General features: G+C 46.6%; 1 protein-coding gene across 2 annotated transcripts in view; it reads right to left on the bottom strand.

Moving 5' to 3' along the window:
• LOC121575526 (MICOS complex subunit mic25a) overlaps positions 1-22,969 on the bottom strand; it is an 81,745-nt gene that overhangs the window by 57,999 nt on the left and 777 nt on the right. For both annotated transcript variants that reach the window (XM_041888682.2, XM_041888683.2), the window contains exons 2-4: positions 22,147-22,243; positions 21,845-21,896; positions 20,807-20,981 (exon numbers count right to left, since the gene is read on the bottom strand). In XM_041888682.2, the coding sequence (XP_041744616.1) occupies positions 20,807-20,981; positions 21,845-21,896; positions 22,147-22,243 (324 nt within the window). The remainder of the gene's footprint in view (positions 1-20,806; positions 20,982-21,844; positions 21,897-22,146; positions 22,244-22,969) is intronic.

The following is a 22,969-nucleotide window of genomic DNA, read 5'->3' as shown; positions in this document are numbered from 1 at the left end:
GAATAAGGGGTTAGTTGACACACACGCACACACACATAGACCAACTTAAGGGTCTGAATTTACACTCCATCAAGCTCCATAAATGGTCTGTAAATTGTCTGATGGCTATTCAGCAAATAAATGTTTCTGTCCATTGGTTCCCCTAGCCCAGGGTTCCCCTAGGGACAAGCAGTCAACCCAAACCTTACATCTTACCCATGCAAGTTCAACCACTTCTTCTCAACATATGCTCTAAGACAAATGCTCCCAAGCATAATCATTGTTGAGTTACATACACAAATGAGTGAGTGAGTGTGTGTGTGTGTGTGTGTGTGTATTGTTTCCTCAAATAATTTTGATCAAACACACACAGACCTCATTATAGTTAAACTCAGGCTAACTGTCTGGGCACACCACAGCCACACCCCTGTGCCCATCAGATAGGCTAGACGAGATGTTTTTCCATTGGGCTAGAGTGGCTGTTCACAGCCTGCTGCCACCCCTGGTAGATAACACAACCCCACCCCCTGCCAAACCAAGGGAGTTTCAACCGTAATCTAAGCGTGGCACAAACCGTTGCCAACCTGGTGCATCTGGTGACCCGAGAGGCAGTACCATAGCAAACAGATAAGCTAGTTAGCTCGTATTCAATATCCCAAATGTAATGGGAACTGAGAGAATGGGAGAGTGTGTGTGTGTGTGTGTGTGTGTGTGTGTGTGTGTGTGTGTGTGTGTGTGTGTGTGTGTGTGTGTGTGTGTGTGTGACCATGCGGACGAGACCTTTGGGTCTCATACACACCGACTCGCATGGAGAGAAACGCTTCCTAGGAAATCAATTATGCAAATGAAGAATTATGCAAATAGAACATTTGAATAAAATCTGTGCATTTGGGGAGGAGGGTTTTGGCGTCGTTTGGTAGTCGGTGTTGGTGTCCAAACTGGAGAGAGAGAAGGGGAGATATACAGATACAGAGAGAGAGAAAGTGAGAGAGAGGAGGAGAGATACACAGATACAGAGAAAGTGAGAGAGAGCGGGAGAGATATACAGATACAGAGAGAGAGAAAGTGAGAGAGGGGGGAGAGATATACAGATACAGAGAGAGAGAACGTGAGAGAGAGGTGGAGAGATATACAGATACAGAGAGAGAGAAAGTGAGAGATGGGGAGAGTTATACAGATACAGAGAGAGAGAACGTGAGAGAGAGGTGGAGAGATATACAGATACAGAGAGAGAGAAAGTGAGAGATGGGGAGAGTTATACAGATACAGAGAGAGAGAAAGTGAGAGATGGGGAGAGTTATACAGATACAGAGAGAGAGAAAGTGAGAGATGGGGAGAGTAATACAGATACAGAGAGAGAGAAAGTGAGAGATGGGGAGAGTTATACAGATACAGAGAGAGAGAAAGTGAGAGATGGGGAGAGTTATACAGATACAAGAGAGAGAAAGTGAGAGATGGGGAGAGTTATACAGATACAGAGAGAGAGAAAGTGAGAGATGGGGAGAGTAATACAGATACAGAGAGAGAGAAAGTGAGAGATGGGGAGAGTTATACAGATACAGAGAGAGAGAAAGTGAGAGATGGGGAGAGTTATACAGATACAGAGAGAGAGAAAGTGAGAGATGGGGAGAGTTATACAGATACAGAGAGAGAGAAAGTGAGAGAGAGGGGGGAGAGATATACAGATACAGAGAGAGAGAAGGTGAGAGATGGGGAGAGTTATACAGATACAGAGAGAGAGAAAGTGAGAGAGAGGGGAAGCAATATACAGATACAGAGAGAGAGAAAGTGAGAGAGAGGTGGAGATGAAGAGAGAAAGTGACAGGGGTCGACACAGTAAGCCAAAAATAAATCCAATCAAATTTTATTTGTCAAATGCGCCAAATACAACAGGTGTAGACCTTACAGTGAAATGCTTACTTACAAGACCTAACCAACAATGCAGTTTTAAGAAAATAGAAAATATTTACTAAATAAACAAAAGTAAAAAACTTTAAGAGCAACAATAAAATAACAATAACGAGGATATATACAGTGAGGGAAAAAAGTATTTGATCGATCCCCTGATGATTTTGTACGTTTGCCCACTGACAAATAAATGATCGGTCTATAAATTTAATGGTAGGTTTATTTGAACACTGAGAGACAGAATAACAACAACAAAAAACAGAAAAACGCATGTCAAAAATGTTATAAATTGATTTGCATTTTAATGAGGGAAATAAGTATTTGACCCCCTCTCAATCAGAAAGATTTCTGGCTCGAGCTGAGATTATGAGCACACTCTTAAAGGGAGTGTTCCTAATCTCAGTTTGTTACCTGTATAAAAGACACCTGTCCCCATAAGCAATCAATCAATCAGATTCCAAACTCTCCACCATGGCCAAGACCAAAGAGCTCTCCAAGGATGTCAGGGACAAGATTGTAGACCTAAACAAGGCTGGAATGGGCTACAACTCCATCGCCAAGCAGCTTGGTGAGAAGGTGATGCAATTATTCGCAAATGGAAGAAACACAAAAGAACTGTCAATCTCCCTCGGCCTGGGGCTTCATGCAAGATCTCACCTCATGGAGTTGCAATGATCATGAGAACGGTGAGGAATCAGCCCAGAACTACACAGGAGGATCTTGTCAATGATCTCAAGGCTGCTGGGACCATAGTCACCAAGAAAACAATTGGTAACACACTACGCCGTGAAGGACTGAAATCCTGCAGTGCCCGCAAGGTCCCCCTGCTCAAGAAAGCACATATACAGGGCCGTCTGAAGTTTGCCAATGAACATCTAAATGATTCAGAGGACTGGGTGAAAGTGTTGTGGTCAGATGAGACCAAAATCGAGCTCTTTGGCATCAACTCAACTCGCCGTGTTTGGAGGAGGAGGAATGCTGCCTATGACCCCAAGAACACCATCCCCACCGTCAAACATGGAGGTGGAAGCATTATGCTTTGGGGGTGTTTTTCTGCTAAGGGGACAGGACAACTTCACTGCATCAAAGGGACGATGGACGGGGCCATGTATCGTCAAATCCTGGGTAAGAACCTCCTTCCTTCAGCCAGGGCATTGAAAATGGGTCGTGGATGGGTATTCCAGCATGACAATGACCCAAAACATACGGCCAAGGCAACAAAGGAGTGGCTCATGAAGAAGCACATTAAGGTCCTGGAGTGGCCTAGCCAGTCTCCAGACTTTAATCCCATAGAAAATCTGTGGAGGGAACTGAAAGTTCGAGTTGCCAAACGTCAGCCTCGAAACCTTAATGACTTGGAGAAGATCTGCAAAGAGGAGTGGAACAAAATCCCTCCTGAAATGTGTGCAAACCTGGTGGCCAACTACAAGAAACGTCTGACCTCTGTGATTGCCAACAAGGGTTTTGCCACCAAGTACTATGTCATGTTTTGCAGAGGGTCAAATACTTATTTCCCTCATTAAAATGCAAATCAATTAATAACATTTTTGACATGCGTTTTTCTGGATTTTTTTGTTGTTATTCTGTCTCTCACTGTTCAAATAAACCTACCATTAAAATTATAGACTGATCATGTCTTTGTCAGCGGGCAAACGTACAAAATCAGCAGGGGATCAAATACTCCCTCATTGTACAGGGGGTACCGGTACCGAGTTAAATGTGCAGGGGTACAGGTTAGTCAAGGTAATTTGTACATGTAGGTAGGGGTAAAGTGACTATGCATAGATAATAAACAGCGAGTAGCAGCAGCGTAAAAAAAAAGGGGGGGTTGCTATTTGATTAATTGAGGGGTAGAAGCTGTTACGGAGCCTTTTGGACCTGGACTTGTGCTCCGGTACCGCTTGCCGTGTGGTAGCAGAGAGAACAGTCTATGACTTGGGTGGCTGGAGTCTTTGGCAATTTTTAGGGCCTTCCTCTGACATGAAACACATGCAGTTAACCCTTTTCTCAGTCTTCTCCTTTTCAGTCTCAAACACACTCATACACCTTCTCTGAATGGACCAGGCACTGTCTTGATCTGTGCTTCCAAACACTCACACGGACGCACACACACTGGCATTACAGGCGTAAATTAGTTAGTCTGTTTGCTCATTAAATGTGTGTACTCCTCACATAGCTCAGGGATGCTAAATGAATTATCACTTTATCAGCCTGCTTATCCTAAGTGCAGACTGGTGGAATAATAAGGAGAGAGAGAGAGCGAGAGAGGGGAGGGGGGGGTGAGAGAGAGAGAGAGAGAGAGAGAGAGAGAGACAACAACAACACAATTAAGATCCAACCAAATAATGAGAAAACAAAAAGAGAATTACTTGACACATTGGAAAGAATTAACAACAAAACAGAGCAAACTAGAATGCTATTTGGCTCTAAACAGAGAGTACACAGTGGCAGAATACCTGACCACTGTGACTGACCCAAACTTAAGGAAAGCTTTGACTATGTATGCGAGCCAGGCCTAATCGCCCAACATCAGTGTCCGACCTCACTAATGCTCTTGTGGCTGAATGGAAGCAAGTCCCCGCAGCAATGTTCCAACATCTAGTGGAAAGCCTTCCCAGAAGAGTGGAGGCTGTTATAGCAGCAGAGAGGGGACCAACTCACTATTAAAGCCCATGATTTTGGAATGAGATGTTTGTCGAGTACGTGTCCATATACTTATGGTCATGTAGTGTATATCAGAAAACAGTTTTGATTCAATTGGGACCTAATATTGCTGTATCCAGGGTTGGCCAACCCTTCGCCTGGAGAGCTACAGAATGTGCAGGATTTTGCTCCATCCCTGCTCTGATTCAGCAATCAAGTTCCTGATGAGCAGTTGATTAGTAGAATCAAGTGCATTACAACAGGGCTGGAAACAAAAGCCGTCACTGTCATGAAGAGGAGCAAATACACTGAAACACATTTTGATTTTGACAATTCAAAAACCTTGCCATCACACCCTCTCTCTGTCCCCATTTGATCACTATAACCATTATCTCCGAACCTAAATCCACTGGAACACACATTGTCCGACAATCAAACGGGACCGTTCTAAACGCTCCTTCTCTTCCCACTGCCTCATTAAATCTGGGAATCATTTTGATCTGAGCTAACATTATTCCGATCCACACCTACTCACTTGCCCTTTGAGCCGCCAGGATTACAGCCAGACGTCCCTCGTGCGAGCCGCAGCGGGGATAAAAATCTCCTCAGCCCGTGTGGTCGACTCGTCAGCAATTGCCAGAGGCTGGCATCGGTAGGGAAGGTGGAGGGGATGGAGGGGGAGAGCTGAGAGAATGGAGCTTAACGGCTTTAACATGCACAAAAGTTGTCAAGTCTGGTGATTACATAGACTGATAAGGGCCGGGTGGATCTGGAGCCTAGCGTTGCTTTTCTCTTCTCTTCTCCTCGCAGTGTAGGTTCCCCTTGGAGAGGAGAGCTTACAGGGGTGTTTGACGGTGTGTGTGTGTGTGTGTGTGTGTGTGTGGGTCAGGACTCAAATCATGGGACTGCACTCAATAGGTTAATCACCCAATTCCAAATCAAACCCTAGCCCCAGACCTATAAAGGATTTCATAGGTAATAGCTCAACACACCGAGCTAGCTCTCCTCCCCTCTCTCTTCCACTCTCTCTTTTTTACAACGTGTCTCTCTCTCTCTTTCAGTCTCTCCCATTCCCACTAACGAGCTGCCTTTCCATCCTGCTCAAGCACGGAGCCATTGCTTGCTAGCGGTATTCCAAAGACGCAGCTAACAAGGAGCGCTAGCAGGCAACGACCATAGCCGTGCAGCAGCCCCTGAAAAATCGTAATATATACAGTGTGGAAAAAAAGTATTTAGTCAGCCACCAATTGTGCAAGTTCTCCCACTTAAAAAGATGAGAGAGGCCTGTAATTTTCATCATAGGTACACGTCAACTATGACAGACAAATTGAGACTTTTTTTTCCAGAAAATCACATTGTAGGATTTGTAATGAATTTATTAGCAAATTATGGTGGAAAATAAGTATTTGGTCACCTACAAACAAGCAAGATTTCTGGCTCTCACAGACCTGTAACTTCTTCTTTAAGAGGCTCCTCTGTCATCCACTCGTTACCTGTATTAATGGCACCTGTTTGAACTTGTTATCAGTATAAAAGACACCTGTCCACAACCTCAAACAGTCACACTCCAAACTCCACTATGGCCAAGACCAAAGAGCTGTCAAAGGACACCAGAAATAAAATTGTAGACCTGCACCAGGCTGGGAAGACTGAATCTGCAATAGGTAAGCAGCTTGGTTTGAAGAAATCAACTGTGGGAGCAATTATTAGGAAATGGAAGACATACAAGACCACTGATAATCTCCCTCGATCTGGGGCTCCACGCAAGATCTCACCCCGTGGGGTCAAAATGATCACAAGAACGGTGAGCAGAAATCCCAGAACCACACGGGGGGACCTAGTGAATGACCTGCAGAGAGCTGGGACCAAAGTAACAAAGCCTACCATCAGTAACACACTACGCCGACAGGGACTCAAATCCTGCAGTGCCAGACTTGTCCCCCTGCTTAAGCCAGTACATGTCCAGGCCCGTCTGAAGTTTGCTAGAGTGCATTTGGATGATCCAGAAGAGGATTGGGAGAATGTCATATGGTCAGATGAAACCAAAATAGAACTTTTTGGTAAAAACTCAACCTCGGTCGTGTTTGGAGGACAAAGAATGCTGAGTTGCATCCAAAGAACACCATACCTACTGTGAAGCATGGGGGTGGAAACATCATGCTTTGGGGCTGTTTTTCTGCAAAGGGACCAGGACGACTGATCCGTGTAAAGGAAAGAATGAATGGGGCCATGTATCGTGAGATTTTGAGTGAAAACCTCCTTCCATCAGCAAGGGCATTGAAGATGAAACGTGGCTGGGTCATTCAGCATGACAATGATCCCAAACACACCGCCCGGGCAACGAAGGAGTGGCTTCGTAAGAAGCATTTCAAGGTCCTGGAGTGGCCTAGCCAGTCTCCAGATCTCAACCTCATAGAAAATCTTTGGAGGGAGTTGAAAGTCCGTGTTGCCCAACGACAGCCCCAAAACATCACTGCTCTAGAGGAGATCTGCATGGAGGAATGGGCCAAAATACCAGCAACAGTGTGTGAAAACCTTGTGAAGACTTACAGAAAACGTTTGACCTGTGTCATTGCCAACAAAGGGTATATAACAAAGTATTGAGAAACTTTTGTTATTGACTAAATACTTATTTTTCACCATAATTTGCAAATAAATTCATTAAAAATCCTACAATGTGATTTTCGGGATTTTTTTTTCTCATTTTGTCTGTCATAGTTGACGTGTACCTATGATGAAAATTACAGGCCTCTCTCATCTTTTTAGGTGGGAGAACTTGCACAATTGGTGGCTGACTAAATACTTTTTTTCCCCACTGTATATTTTTCTCACAAAACTTGTACACTGGGCCTTTACTAGTCCTGTATTAGCAGGCCTATATAGACTTCTGTAGCACAGCAAAAAAGTATCCGGGTGAACAGAGGAGTTGTCCATGGTGCTGTCATTCAGGGTCCTTTATTTACCCGGTTCATAATGAGCACGGGACCGTTGCATTTTGGCTTCTGCTCAGACGGATGAAGCCAGCGGGGAACACATGCAGCACACAGACGCCACCGGCTACAGACCTACCACAGCTCTTACTTGCAGTGGTGTAGTGCTATACGGAAATGACGTCATCATTTCCTCAATCAAAGTTTGCACCGGCAGATGTAGCCTATTGAATAGCCTTTCATGCCTCTCCAACCCTGTTCCTGGAGTTCTACCGTCCTGTACGTTTTCAGTCCGACCCCAGTTGTAACTAACCCGATTAATTATTACAATCAGGTATGCTAGATTAGGGTTGGAATGAAAACCTACAGGATGACAGCTCTCCAGGAACAGGGTTGGAGAGCCCTGTTATAGAATATGCATAAAATGCTTCCTCCAATTGCAACGTTTGCCTATGCCCACACATATTGTCTCAATAAAATGTTATATTTTGAATACCCTCAAACACCAAGTTAGGCATACTCGCGAAAACAATCACAGCACCTCCGATTGAATTAATTCATTATCATATCATCTGCACAATCTCCTATAACCTCTCATCTCAATATCACCTTCTAAACTACAGTCACAACAATTCTGCCATCTGCTTCGCAACCGCTGCTTTTAGTCTTCCGACAACGTGCCTCGGTTTTCAGCGCGGTAAGCAGGTGTTTTCACTCTAAATGAGGTTTTTTTGTTCTGGTGGCACTGCACACTGGCAGATGACGCCTGGTCATTGACGGCAGAGACAAAGACAGGAGCTATTAAGTGGGTGAAGGAATTTCCATAATTTCAAATCTGGTTGTTTTAGGGGGGTGTTTATTGGACTATATTCAGCACTTTGCGTGAGTATTAAGTGTGATTGCAGTATGTTTGATGTGCCTTTTGCCCTACAGTCTGGTCTACACTTTAAATGTTGTTGTAGGTTGGTTACAAAGGGCTGATGACACCAAAAACCACCAAACAAAGCTAAATTCTTTGCGGCATAGAGAGGACAGAGCTATTTGAGGGAGCCCGCCACGCCTACATAAAGATTAAGGTAGGGAAATCCCTGGTGGTTGTAATGTGGATGGTAAGGTGTAGACTGGAGAGATGACGTAGTCATAACTGGTCAGTTCCCCAGCCTGCAGCAGCAGGGTGTCTGAGTTAACATGCAGAGCGTGAGCTACTGATAGATGCCAGCCAGGATGTGTGTCTGTGTGTGTTTTTCCCAGCCTTGACTTTAATGAATGTTGGGCCTTTCATGCAGGCTTTCATCATCGTTCTTTTGGACAGTGTCAGAAGCACTGCAGTGGCTCATCTTTCCCCGTCCTTTTCACACACACGCACACACACAGGAGAGAGGTGGGGGGAATATAAAATTAAGTCTGGTCAGCGTACAGCACATGTTGCTGTGCTGGGCATGGATCAGTTCTGGTATATATCCTGGATACGGGAAATAAGATCTACTACTGCCATCTAGTGGTGAAGATAGGCACATTTCTGCTTTTTAGCAGCACCGCAGATATTGAGATTAACGAGATGCAAGACTTCACTCTCACACAGTCGCACACAGTATCCGCGCATGCACACGGGTTCGCTTCACACTGTTAGAGCGTGATAGCCACGGGAAAAAAACAGCGGAGAAGTTGAGCCTCGCGCTTCAACACTCTTAGTTGTTGCTGTTTACTTCCTGCATCTCCGTGATATCGTTGAGTCTACCTTTAACTGTGGGTCTTCCTCATATTAGGGACTACTTGAGAAAATATACTTTCATATGGATTCTGGATGGTTGTGTACAGGAATGATGTGACATGCACCTCCAGACAAACACACAGATAGACACACAGACAGACAAACAGAGAGACAGACAAACACCTATAACACAGTTATAGAAAACCTGTCAGCACCAACTAGCTTTTCAAACACTTCATGACTCCAAATGTCTTTGAAGCAGATGGTTATTCCTGTATGTGTGAGCTCAGAATGTATTCCCCCATTCTGGGGTGTGTGTGTGTGTGTGTGTGTGTGTGTGTGTGTGTGTGTGTGTGTGTGTGTGTGTGTGTGTGTGTGTGTGTGTGTGTGTGTGTGTGTGTGTGTGTGTGTGTGTGTGTGTGTGTGTGTGTGTGTGTGTGTGTGTGTGTGTGTGTGTGTGTAGTAATAGGAACGAAAGCAGGTGTTAATAAAAGAAAAGAGCGGTGGAGGAATCAGCAGGTTTTATGCTAATGTGCTTTGTTGTCTATTCTAAAAGTACACTCCTGAGGTTAATATAGTTAAAATGAGAGGAGACCTGCTATGTCTCCTTCTCTTCCCCTCAGTCTCTTCCTTTCTCTCTCTTCTCCTCTCCCCCTCTCTCAAGTGCACTCCAGAAGTTAGTACAGTTACAATGAGAGGAGACCAGCATTTGAATATAGGAGGATGTTGTTATAGTGTAGAATTATACACTAAGGGGATCAGATGAGACAAACTTTGAGATACAAAATATGAAATGCAACTTTATTGTCCATATGTTAGAGCGAACAACGGAAATGTGTCTTCTGCTCCGTTCTCAACCTCCCCCAGAAAGCACACATCACACATACAGTTGAGGCGAGCACAGGGTCAAGCTGCGCCCCTGGATGGAGTGCAACTTGAGGAAAGACAGCGATGAGCAGAGGCATATAGTAAAAACGGATATGGATTATGGATTTCTCGCTCTTTCTCACACACTCTCGCCCTCACACACACACACACACACAAACATACACACTCCAACTCCACACACAATCCAAACCAACAAGTTGTAAACACAGAGCAGTTGTGATTGGTGAGGAAAAGGTCAGAGAAGGCTTGGATGTAACACTGTTCAGAAATACTGCAATATTCCATGGAGCAAGAGGCATGCTGTCAAAATCACTCCCATTAGCCATTTAGTCCTATGTGTGTGTGTTGGGTCTGTGTCTGAGAGGAAGCAGGCATGTGAGAATAAAGAGAGACAAAGTGAGAGCGAGAGAGAGAGAGAGAGAGAGAGAGAGAGAGAGAGAGAGAGAGAGAGAGAGAGAGAGAGAGAGAGAGAGAGAGAGAGAGAGAGAGAGAGAGAGAGAGGAAGGGATACATCAAGCTAGGAAGAGGACAGCAAAACAGGAAGAGGAATAGCAGTTATGTCAACACTACTATCTTCAGGGCATGCTCTCTCTCACTACTGATCAAACTCTGAACACAGCAATGGCTAAAACAACACCTGGTGTGTCAAACTAGGCATGCACAGACAGACTCACACACACCAAAATATTGCAGTTTTGATCTGTCTGACAGCAGGTTCACACCTGTCAAAGAGCCCAACGGTCAAAAGAAACTAGCTAAAAGGGATTTTCTGTTCTTTCATGTCTGTGGTTGAAAACAATGCAAAGGATGGTGTTTATCCTCTCCAAACGCACACGGACAAACAGTATCAATTTGTCATTAAAATAAAAAAAGAACAAATACAAAAGGCAATCACGGAGAAAATCATTAAGCTTGGTGGCCAAAGCAATGAAAACCCAACCAGATACATAAGTTTCAATATTCAATAAAGCCACCTCAGTAAAAAACTAAAGCAAGGAAACAAATCAACTGGGAGAGTGGGGAGTAAAACAGACAACCAGAGTGTGAGTCAGTGCACTCAAGAACTGTAGTGTCCGCTGAATTTAGCTGCTTCTTGACTGAGCAATCAAACCCACATGCGTTTGTGCACGTGCTTGCACGCACGCACAAATATCAATTTCCTTCACCTTCATACAATACAGTGTTTCATCAGAAATATGCTTAGTTGGGATGGAAAAAACATGTAAACTAAGTAGGACTAGTTTACCAGACGAGCTAAATGCGAGCCTACCAGACGAGCTAAATGCCTCCAATGCTCGGTTCGAGGCAAGCAACACTGAACCATGCATGAGAGCACCAGCTGTTCCGGACAACTGTGTGATCACGCTCTCCATAGCCGATGTGAGTAAGACCTTTAAACAGGTTAACATTCACAAGGCCGCAGGGCCAGACGGACCAGCTGGCAAGTGTCTTCACTGACATTTTCAACCTCTCCCTGATCCAGTCTGTAATACCTACTATGTTTCAAGCAGACCACCATAGTCACTGTGCCCAAGAACGCCAAGGTAACGATCGCCCAGTAGCACTCACACCTGTGTCACGATCGTCTGAAGAAGCGGACCAATACGCAGCGCGTGGAGTGAACATGATGACTTTATTTAATAAAGCAACCACGAAAAAACAACAAATGACGATAGTGAAGTCCTCTGTAACACTGACAGAAACATGGAACAAAAACCCACCAACACACAGTGAAACCACAACAGTTTAAATATGGCTCCCAATCAGAGATAACGAGCCGACAGCTGTCACTCGTTACCTCCGATTGGGAGTCACATGAATAATAACCACCACAACATAGAAATGAACACCTAGAAACCAACATAGAAATACACCCAAAAGAAAATGAACAACCCTGGCTCAATAATCAAAGTCCATGGAGCCAGAGTGTCACAGTACCCCCCCCCTAAAGGTGCGAACTCCGGGCGCACCAGCATACAGTCTAGGGGAGGGTCTGGGTGGGCGTCTGTCCATGGTGGCGGCTCTGGCACTGGTCGTGGTCCCCACCCCACCATAGTCACTACCCGCTTACGTAGCCTCCTCCAAATGACCACCCCCCAACTAAACCCCACAGGATTAAGGGACAGCACTGGACTAAGAGGCATCACCGGACTCAGGGGCAGCACCGGACTAAGGGGCAGCACCGGGCTAAATGGCGGATCCTGGCTGGCTGGCTCTGGCGGATCCTGGCTGGACGGCTCTGGCGGATCCTTGCTGGACGGCTCTGGCGGATCCTGGCTGGACGGCCCTGGCGGATCCTGGCTGGACGGCTCATGGCTGGCTGACGGATCTGGCTGCTCATGGCTGGCTGACGGATCTGGCTGATCCTGTCTGGCGGAAGGCTCTGGCTGATCCTGTCTGGCGGAAGGCTCTGGCTGATCCTGTCTGGCGGAAGGCTCTGGCTGATCCTGTCTGGCGGAAGGCTCTAGCGGCTCCTGTCTGGCGGAAGGCTCTAGCGGCTCCCGGGTCTGGCGGACGGCTCTGAAGGCTCATGGCAGACGGGGCGGCTTTGCAGGTTCAGTACAGACGGGCGGCTTTAGCGCCCGTTGGGCAGACGGGCAGTTCAAGCGCCGTAGGGCAGACGGGCAGTTCAGGCGCCCGTTGGGCAGACGGGCAGTTCAGGCGCCGTTGGGCAGACGGGCAGTTCAGGCGCCCGTTGGGCAGACGGGCAGTTCAGACGCCATAGGGCAGACGGGCAGTTCAAGCGCCGTTGGGCAGACGGCAGACTCTGGCCGTCTGAGGCGCACCTTAGGCCTGGCGCGTAGTGCCGGAACTGGAGGTACCGGGCTGAGGACACGCATCTCAGGGCTAGTGCGGGGAGAAGGAACAGGCCGGACTGGGCTGGCGACGCACCCCGTAGGTTCTGTGCGTGGAGCAGGAACAGGCCGGGCTGGGCTGGCGACGCACACCGTAGGTTCTGTGCGTGGAGCAGGAACAGGCCGGGCTGGGCTGGCGACGCACACCGTGGGCTTGATGCGTGGAGCAGGAACAGGCCGGGCTGGGCTGGCGACGCACACCGTAGGTTCTGTGCGTGGAGCAGGAACAGGCCGGGCTGGGCTGGCGACGCACACCGTGGGCTTGGTGCGTGGAGCAGGAACAGGCCGGGCAGGGCTGTCGACGCACACCCTATCCTTGGTGCGTGGAGCAGGAACAGGCCGGGCAGGGCTGTCGACGCACACCGTATCCTTGGTGCGTGGAGCAGGAACAGGCCGGGCAGGGGCTGTCGACGCACACCGTATCCTTGGTGCGTGGAGCAGGAACAGGCCGGGCAGGGCTGTCGACGCACACCGTATCCTTGGTGCGTGGAGCAGGAACAGGCCGGGCAGGGCTGTCGACGCACACCGTATCCTTGGTGCGTGGAGCAGGAACAGGCCGGGCTGGGCTGGCGACGCACACCGTAGGTTCTGTGCGTGGAGCAGGAACAGGCCGGGCTGGGCTGGCGACGCACACCGCGGGCTTGATGCGTGGAGTAGGAACAGGCCGGTCCGTACTGGGAACACACACCACTGGCTTTAACTGGGGATCAGGAACGGGCCGGACCGGACTGGTAACACACATCAGTCTCTCACGCCGTGCCGCAACAACTTCCCTTCCTCTACTCGCCAATGGCTCCCGTAATCCGATAGCCTTCTCTCCACGTCTCCCTGTGGCCGCCTCCTGCTGCCCAGCCGCCCAAGCCATGTGCCCCCCAAAAAACTTTTTGGGGGTTGCCTCCGTCCTTCCAACGATGATGGCCCTGCTGACGCCGTTGCTCCTCTCTCGCCAGGGCCTTGATCTTCCCCCAAGGTCCCTTGCCCCCGAGCATGTCCTCCCAGGACCACGATTTGCCCACCTGGGCCATCGCCAGCCTCTCGATCTCCTTACCAGGCGCTTCCTCCCATGTCCAGCTGTCTTGCTCCTGGACACGCTGCTTGGTCCTTCTATGGTGGGTTTTTCTGTCACGATCGTCTGAAGAAGCGGACCAATACGCAGCGCGTGGAGTGAACATGATGACTTTATTTAATAAAGCAACCACGAAAAAACAACAAATGACGATAGTGAAGTCCTCTGTAACACTGACAGAAACATGGAACAAAAACCCACCAACACACAGTGAAACCACAACAGTTTAAATATGGCTCCCAATCAGAGATAACGAGCCGACAGCTGTCACTCGTTACCTCCGATTGGGAGTCACATGAATAATAACCACCACAACATAGAAATGAACACCTAGAAACCAACATAGAAATACACCCAAAAGAAAATGAACAACCCTGGCTCAATAATCAAAGTCCATGGAGCCAGAGTGTCACAACCTGTAGCCATGAAATGCTTTGAACTGGATCCTGGACATCCTGACGGGCCACCCCCAGGTGGTGAGGGTAGGCAACAACACATCCGCCACTGACCCTCAACACTGCCCCTCAGGGGTGCGTGCTTAGTCCCCTCCTGTACTCCCTGTTCACCTACGACTGCGTGGCCGCGTATGACTCCAACACCATCATTAAGTTTACTGACGGTGGTGGTATGCCTGATCACGAGGCCAATGAGACAGCCTATAGGGAGTTCAGAGACTTGGCAGTGTGGTGCCAAGACAACAACCTCTCCATCAACATCAGCAAGACAAAGGATCTGATCGTGGACTACAGAAAATGGAGGGCCGAGCACGCCCCCATTCACATCAATAGGACTGCAATGGAGCAGGTCGAAAGCCTCAAGTTCCTCTGTGTCCACATCACTGAGGATCTATCATGGTCCACACACACCAACACAGTCGTGAAGAGGGCACGACAATGCCCCTTTTCCCTCAGTAGGCTGAAAGGATTTGGCAAAAAGTTATACAGTTGCACCAGCAAGTGGTACCTAAGTCTGGACCCAACAGGACCCTGAACAGCTTCTACCCCCAACACATAAGACTTCTAAATAGTTAGTTAAATAGTTAACCAAATAGCTACCCGGACTATCTGCATTTACCCTTTTTTCACTAACCTTTTTGCTACTGTTTATTATCTATCCTGTTGCCTAGTCACATTATTCCTAGTTATATGTACACATCTACCTTAATTACCTCGTACCCCTGCACATCGAATCGGTACTGAAACCCTGTGTATATAGCCAAGTTATCGTTACCCATTGAGTATTTATTTTTACGTGTTATTACTTTTCTATTATTTCTCTATTTTCTTTCTCTCTACATTGTTGGGAAGGGCCCGTAAGTAAGCATTTCACTGTAAGTCTACACCTGTTGTTAATGAATCATTTGACGAATAACATTTAATTTGATTTTAGTCTATTGTGGTCAAGGTACAGTACATCACATAGGCCATGCTGTTTAATTTTCTAACCAGCAGAGCGCACTGTACACTAACAGAAAATGTTTATCTGAAAGAGGGCTATTGCTAATCAATTACCAGCCCAAAGCTCTTTTCTACCTCGCTTTGCTAATACTCAGTACTCATTATGATGTAATTGTGCCATTTCCCTTGACATGAAAGGTGACATACTCAGGTATTAGACACCATTATAGCATTTCTAGGACAGCAAAGGGCACTAACTCAGATAATACTCACACATTTTATTAGGACATACTTATGTCATTCATTTCTATGATAACTGAGTGCTAACTATGTGGAACTGAGGTAGGGAAGAGCTTTAGTTCAATACCAAATAGACCCCTAAGCCCTACACCAGGGGTGTCAAACTCATTTCATGGAGGGCCGAGTGTCTGCAGGTTTTAGTTTTTTCCTTTCAATTAAGACCTAGACAACCAGGTGAGGGGAGTTCCTTACTAACTAGTGACCTTACTTCATCAATCAAGTACAAGCGAGGAGTGAAAACCTGCAGAAACTCGTCCCTCCATGGAATGAGTTTGACACATGTGCCCTACTGTAGAGGTCTTCATGGGTCCAAAAAGTTGGACCTGTTCCGAAATGGACCTGGGGCTTTCCCACCCAGACCCGATATATATAAATACATTTTTAAAATATAGAGACCTGTTTTGAACGGACGCGAGGACAACTAGACCCGTTCCATATAGACCTGGTCGGATCTAGACCAAGTCTGATCCAATCCGAGTGAGGGAAGCAACAGAAAAGTCCTTTTTTAAGCTACTTTATTAATAGGAGAGCAAGAGGAGGGAGAGAGGTGCCGCTCTAGCAGGCGGGGAGGGGCCGTACTGTGAGAGGGAGCAAGAGACAGCAACCAACCAAGCCGACTCGCGCTCTAGTAGACTAATAGCTGCCATAGCTAGGTTATTTATCATCAAATATGATTACGTAGTATCTGTCTTGACTGCATCAAACCGGGAGAAGCTAGTTAAGTTAGCTAACGTTAGCTAGCTAGGCTAACTGAGGCTGCAGTGCATGTGATTTCTAATCCTACAGTTACAAATAACAACAACTCCACTCAGAATATTAAGTAGCAGCCTACCTGATGGCTCTTGGTTGTTGTAGCCTATCCTTCTCCTTTAACTTTTCAAATCAAATCAAATGTTATTTGTCACATACGCTGAATACAACAGGTGTAGATCTTACAGTGAAATTCTTACTTACAAGCCCTTAACCAACAATGCAATTTTTAGAAAGAAACCAAAAGAAAATCACAAAAAAATATAAAATAATACGAAATAAAGTAACAAATAATTAAAGAGCAGCAGTAAAAATAACAATAGCCAGGCTATATACAGGGGTACCGGTACCGAGTCAATGTGAGGGGGCACCGGTTAGTCGAGGTAGTTGGGGTAATATGTACATGTAGGTAGAGTTATTAAAGTGACTATGCATAGATAATAAACATAGAGTAGCAGCAGCGTAAAAGAGGGGTGGGGGGGCAATGCAAATAGTGTGGGTAGCCATTTGATTACATATTCAGGAGTCTTATGGCTTGGGGGTAGAAGCTGTTTAGAAGCCTCTTGGACCTAGACTTGGCGCTCCGGTCTAGGGTGGCTGGAGTCTTTGACCATTTTTAGGGCCTTCCTCTGACACCGCCTGGTATAGAGGTCCTGGATGGCAGGAAGCTTGGCCCCAGTGATGTACTGGGCCATACGCACTACCCTCTGTAGTGCCTTGCGGTCGGAGGCCGATCAGTTGCCATACCAGGCAGTGATGCAACCAGTCAGGATGCTCTCGATGGTGCAGCTTTAGACACTTTTGAGGATCTGAGGACCTATGCCAAATCTTTTCAGTCTCCTTAGGGGGAATAGGTTTTGTCGTGCCCTCTTCACGACTGTCTTGGTGTGCTTGGACCATGTTAGTTTGTTGGTGATGTGGACACCAAGGAACTTGAAGCTCTCAACCTGCTCCACTACAGCCCTGTCGATGAGAATGGGGGAGTGCTCGTGTAACAGTGTTGCTTCCGTCCCTCTCCTCGCCCCTACCTGGGCTTGAACCAGGGACCCTCTGCGCACATCGACAACAGTCACCCTCGAAGCACCGTTACCCGTCGCTCCACAAGGGAAACAACTACTTCAAGGTCTCAGAGCGAGTGACGTCACCGATTGAAACGCTACTAGTGCGCACCGCTAACTAGCTAGCCATTTCACACCGGTTACACTCGGTCCTCTTCTTTTTCGTGTAGTCCACAATCATCTCCTTTGTCTTGATCACGTTGAGGGAGAGGTTGTTGTCCTGGCACCACACGGCCAGGTCTCTGACCTCCTCCCTATAGGCTGTCTCGTCGTTGTCGGTGATCAGGCCTACCACTGTTGTGTCATTGGCAAACTTAATGAAGGTGTTGGAGTCATCCCTGACCATGCAGTTATGAGTGAACAGGGAGTACAGGAGGGGACTGAGCACGCACCCCTGAGGGGCCCCCGTGTTGAGGATCAGCGTGGCGGATGTGTTGTTACCTACCCTTACCACCTGGGGGTGGCCCGTCAGGAAGTCCAGGATCCAGTTGCAGAGGGAAGTGTTTAGTCCCAGGGTCCTTAGCTTAGTGATGAGCTTTGAGGGCACTATGGTGTTGAACGCTGAGCTGTAGTCAATGAATAGCATTCTCCCATAGGAGTTCCTTTTCTCCAGGTGTGAAAGGGCAGTGTGGAACGCAATAGAGATTGCATCATCTGTGGATCTGTTGGGGCGATATGCAAATTGGAGTGGGTCTAGGGTTTCTGCGATAATGGTGTTGATGTGAGCCATGACCAGCCTTTCAAAGCACTTCATGGCTACAGACGTGAGTGCTACGGGGCGGTAGTCATTTAGGCAGGTTACCTTAGTGTTCTTGGGCACAGGGACTATGGTGGTCTGCTTGAAACATCTTAGTATTACAGACTCAGTCAGGGAGAGGTTGAAAATGTCAGTGAAGACACTTGCCAGTTGGTCAGCGCATGCTCGGAGTACACATCCTGGTAATCCGTCTGGCCCTGTGGCCTTGTGAATGTTGACCTGTTTAAAGGTCTTACTCACATCGGCTACGGAGAGCGTGATCACACAGCTGATGCTCTCATGCATGTTTCAGTGTTACTTGCCTCGAAGCGAGCATAGAAGTAATTTAGCTCGTCTGGTAGGCTCGTGTCACTGGGCAGCTCGCGGCTGTGCTTCCCTTTGTAGTCTGTAATAGTTTGCAAGCCCTGCCACATCCGACGAGCGTCGGAGCCGGTGTAGTACAATTCGATCTTAGTTCTATATTGACGCTTTGCCTGTTTGATGGTTCGTTTGAGGGCATAGCGGGATTTCTTATAAGCTTCCGGGTTAGAGTCCCGCTCCTTGAAAGCAGCAGTTTTACCCTTTAGCTCAGTGCCGATGTAGCCTGTAATCCATGGCTTCTGGTTGGGGTATGTACGTACAGTCACTGTGGGGATGACGTCATAGATGCACTTATTGATGAAGCCAGTGACTGATGTGGTGTACTCCTCAATGCCATCGGAAGAATCCCGGAACATGTTCCAGTCTGTGCTAGCAAAACAGTCCTGTAGCTTAGTATCTGCTTCATCTGACCACTTTTTTATTGACCGAGTCACTGGTGCGTCCTGCTTTAGTTTTTGCTTCTAAGCAGGAATCAGGAGGATAGAATTATGGTCAGACTTTCCAAATGGAGGGCGAAAGAGAGCTTTGTACGCGTTTCTGTGTGTGGAGTAAAGGTGGTCTAGAGTTTTTTTTCCCCTCTGGTTGCACATTTAACATGCTTGTAGAAATTAGGTAAAACGGATTTAAGTTTCCCTGCATTAAAGTCCACGGCCACTAGTAGTGCCGCCTCTGGATGAGCGTTTTCCTGTTTGCTTATACATACAGTTTATTGAGATCGGTCTTAGTGCCAGCATCGGTTTGTGGTGGTAAATAGACTGCTATGAAGAATATAGATGAAAACTCTCTTGGTAGATAGTGTGGTCTACAGCTTATCATGAGATACTCTACCTCAGGCGAGCAAAACCTTGAGATTCCTTAGATATCGTGCACCAGCTGTTTTTTACAAATATACATAGACTGCCACCCCTTGTCTTATCGGAGGCTGCTGTTCTATCCTGCCGATACTGTGTATAACCCGCCAGCTGTATGTTATTCATGTCATCGTTCAGCCACGACTCTGTGAAACATAAGATATTACAGTTTTTAATGTCCCGTTGGTAGGATATTCGTGCCTGTAGTTCGTCCATTTTATTATCAAGCGATTGTAAGTTGGCCAATAGTATCGATGGCAAAGGCAGATTAGCAATCGTCACCGGCTCCTTACCAAGCACCCCGATCTCCTTCCGCGATATCTCCCTTTCTTTCTACTGTGAATGACGGGGATGAGGGCCCTGTCAGGTGTCTGGAGCAAATCCCTCTCGTCCGACACATAAAATAAAACAATGTTGTCCAGTTCAAGGTGAGTAATCACTGTTCTGATGTCCAGAAGCTCTTTTTGGTCATAAGAGACGGTAGCAGCAACATTATGTACAAAATAAGTTACAATCAATGCGAAAAAACACACAAAATAGCACGGTTGGTTAAGAGTCCATAAAACGGCAGCTATCCCCTCCGGCGCCATCACTACATTTAGTTACGTCATTTTAATTCCATTTTCCATTGATTAGATATCTCCTAACATCTGCCACACACGGAGCGAGGCTCTATGACTGTAGCCTATTGCCACTTTGATGACTCATGTTTGGCAAACAACAAGCTACACGCACCACTCTGGTGAAAAGCAAGACCAGCAGCATAATTTATCAAATTTCTCTTTCTCTCTACTGCTGCAGTCGTGTTGGATCTGTACGGGCCCTTCCAGACAAATCAGTTAAAATTACACATACGTGACAATCATATCAGATCCAACCCATACCCGTGACATTATTTGGAATTCTGGATCGGGTCTCGTGTAGGGGCGGCAGGTAGATTAGTGGTTAAGAGCATTGTGCCAGTAACCGAAAGGTCGCTGGTTCTAATCCCCGAGCAGACTAGGTGAAAAATCTGTCAATGTGCCCTTGAGCAAGGTACTTAACCCTAATTGCTCCTGTAAGTCGCTCTGGATAAGAGCGTCTGCTAAATGACTAAAATGTAAATGTGTATTCGGGTACAGGTGGATCCGTGAAGACCTCTACCCTACGCTGTATGCACTAGTGGAGATCTAAGAGGAATTGATTAGTATAATATTATGAAATGTCCACCTAGCCTATCAAAAGGCAAGGTGGAGCTATTACCATTTTGCTTATACCAATCAAATCCTCTTAGATCTCCACAAGTGCATCGAGCGTAGGGGTCCATTTAGGATTGGGCCCTAGAGGGCAGCAGAGAGGAGCCAAATGACTCACCAGTTGTTTGGCCTTCATCAGCCCCTCGTGGGTCTTGCCCTTCTCTAGGAGCACGGCGGGGTTCAGGTCATCGTGGGCCTCCCCTTTCCTCCCTGCTGTGGCTGCTGCTGCCTCTCTCTCCCTCTGGGCCAGTCGAAACAGTTGCTCCTGCACCTGGGCCTGCTCCCTCTCAAACCTACACACAGGACATATGATGAACATGAGACACACTAAATATCACAGCCAACCTATAATGCAGGGGTGGCCAACCCTCTTTGTGGGGAGATACTGTGTATGCAGGCTTTTGCTCCAGCCCTAATACACCTGGCTACTAATCAGCTGCTCATTGGGATCTTGATTAGCTGAATCAGGCAGGATAGAGCAGGGCTGGAGCAAAAACCTGCATTCCTAGTCAGCCACCCCTGGTTGGCCACCCCTGCCATAGGAAGACAAATGGACTGCAGTTTAATCTCGGCCATGGCAACCGGCCCAGGGTGTCACAGAGGTGGCTCATGAGAAGTCAAACTAAACTGAGACGCTAGTTAGCCTAGCATATAGCATGACATAGACATGAGCCGTTAGCATCCCAACCATATAGTGAGCCATTGCTGTTGACATGGCCTACTGCCACTCTGCTGGCAGTAAATAAGAGCAACATGAGGTGTCGACAGCTCTCTTAGCCTACACATTCCTTCTCAGAATTACATGTCTGGCTAGTGTCCAGTTCTATACATTATATAGCTTGAAAGGTATTACGATCAACCTAAGGATATCACAGACCGTCAATTTGATTAGTAAATCCCCCGGGGGTGCCCCATGAATGGTCCTCCAGGAATGGATTGAGTGACACTGCACTAAGGTGTCAAATCCTAACTTAAGATAGGCATACACATGCAACAGTTGTATTGATATCAGTCAATACATGATTTATGCAAAGGTTTGAGCAACATACATTATTCTAATCAGGTGTGTTACTAGACTGGAAGAAAATTCTGCACTCCCAGGAATGGAGTTGGAGACCTCTGGTGTAAAGTGTATACTAGTGGCAGTTTAACTCACTTTCTCCGCAGCTCCTCCTGTGCCTCAGCAGCAGTGGGGCCAGGTCTTGGATCTGTAATACATCCAGCCATTGAATAATAAACGGTCCATTATATCCATTTCCCAATTCCATGATAATCACTTACAAAAGACAGTCGGCTAACATAACAATACAAATTTACTATTACTGTAGTCTATGATAAAATCTCCAAAGTGGTTCTAAATCATTGTTACAAACATGTATTTCCCTGGGACCAAAAGGCCTACTTTATCTCCTAAATCGCAGTTCAGTTGAACATTTAGGTTGCTGCGCTCTTCCATACCTGGTGCAGGTTTGTGGCTGCCAGGCTGGGGTGGCGGTGGATTGACGCTGTCTGTTCCTTGCGAATCTCGCATCCGCTGGAGAAGCTCCCCTGAGAGCTGTGAATTGCGTAATAGTAGGTTACATTGTGCAAAACAGGTCAGACGGACATTCAAAGCAATGGGTGCTTACACCAAGACCTAAGTGTAAAAAAATATAGGCTAATAGCCAAATTATTATTTCAAAGTTTGTTACCACTTTAAAGTGTATTTTTTGGATTGTAATTACTCCTGAACAGTATATAGGCCAATAACTATTGTCACAGCATTGTTAGCCTGCACTTACAACAATAGACTAACCCTTACCCAAACTAAAGTATAGCAATGAGTAGCCAAAGCTTTATACGTTATAAGACTGTATTACAGAGATAATTACTCAGTAATAAGAGTACCATAAGTGTGACCCAAGTTATTTAAACAAGTTGATTTGGGCACATGTATTGTATAATGTAAGAAGATAGTGGGGTTGACAATAACTTGCTGCCCTAGTCCAAATAACATTTATTTTTCATAACTTTATGTAGGGCAACTTCAAAAAATTGCCAATGACTTCCTTAATAAGTGATAGTTGTAACATTGTCATATTGTGACAGTGTCTTGTTACAATGTATCCAAATGTATCGTCTGCTCTAGGCCTACATGCCTACATTGACGTTACATCTGCACGTGATGTGGGAATATTCTACTTGCTCAAAGCTACACCTGTAATATTATAAGCCATAGCCTAATATATTTGAGATATAAATTGTGTTTGTCAAAAAGATGTGGTCTAAGGATATTATTGTA

The sequence above is a fragment of the Coregonus clupeaformis genome, chromosome 10, assembly GCF_020615455.1.
Source record: "Coregonus clupeaformis isolate EN_2021a chromosome 10, ASM2061545v1, whole genome shotgun sequence".
NCBI classification, from domain to species: domain Eukaryota; kingdom Metazoa; phylum Chordata; class Actinopteri; order Salmoniformes; family Salmonidae; genus Coregonus; species Coregonus clupeaformis.
This window is presented reverse-complemented; position numbering and strand designations above follow the sequence as displayed.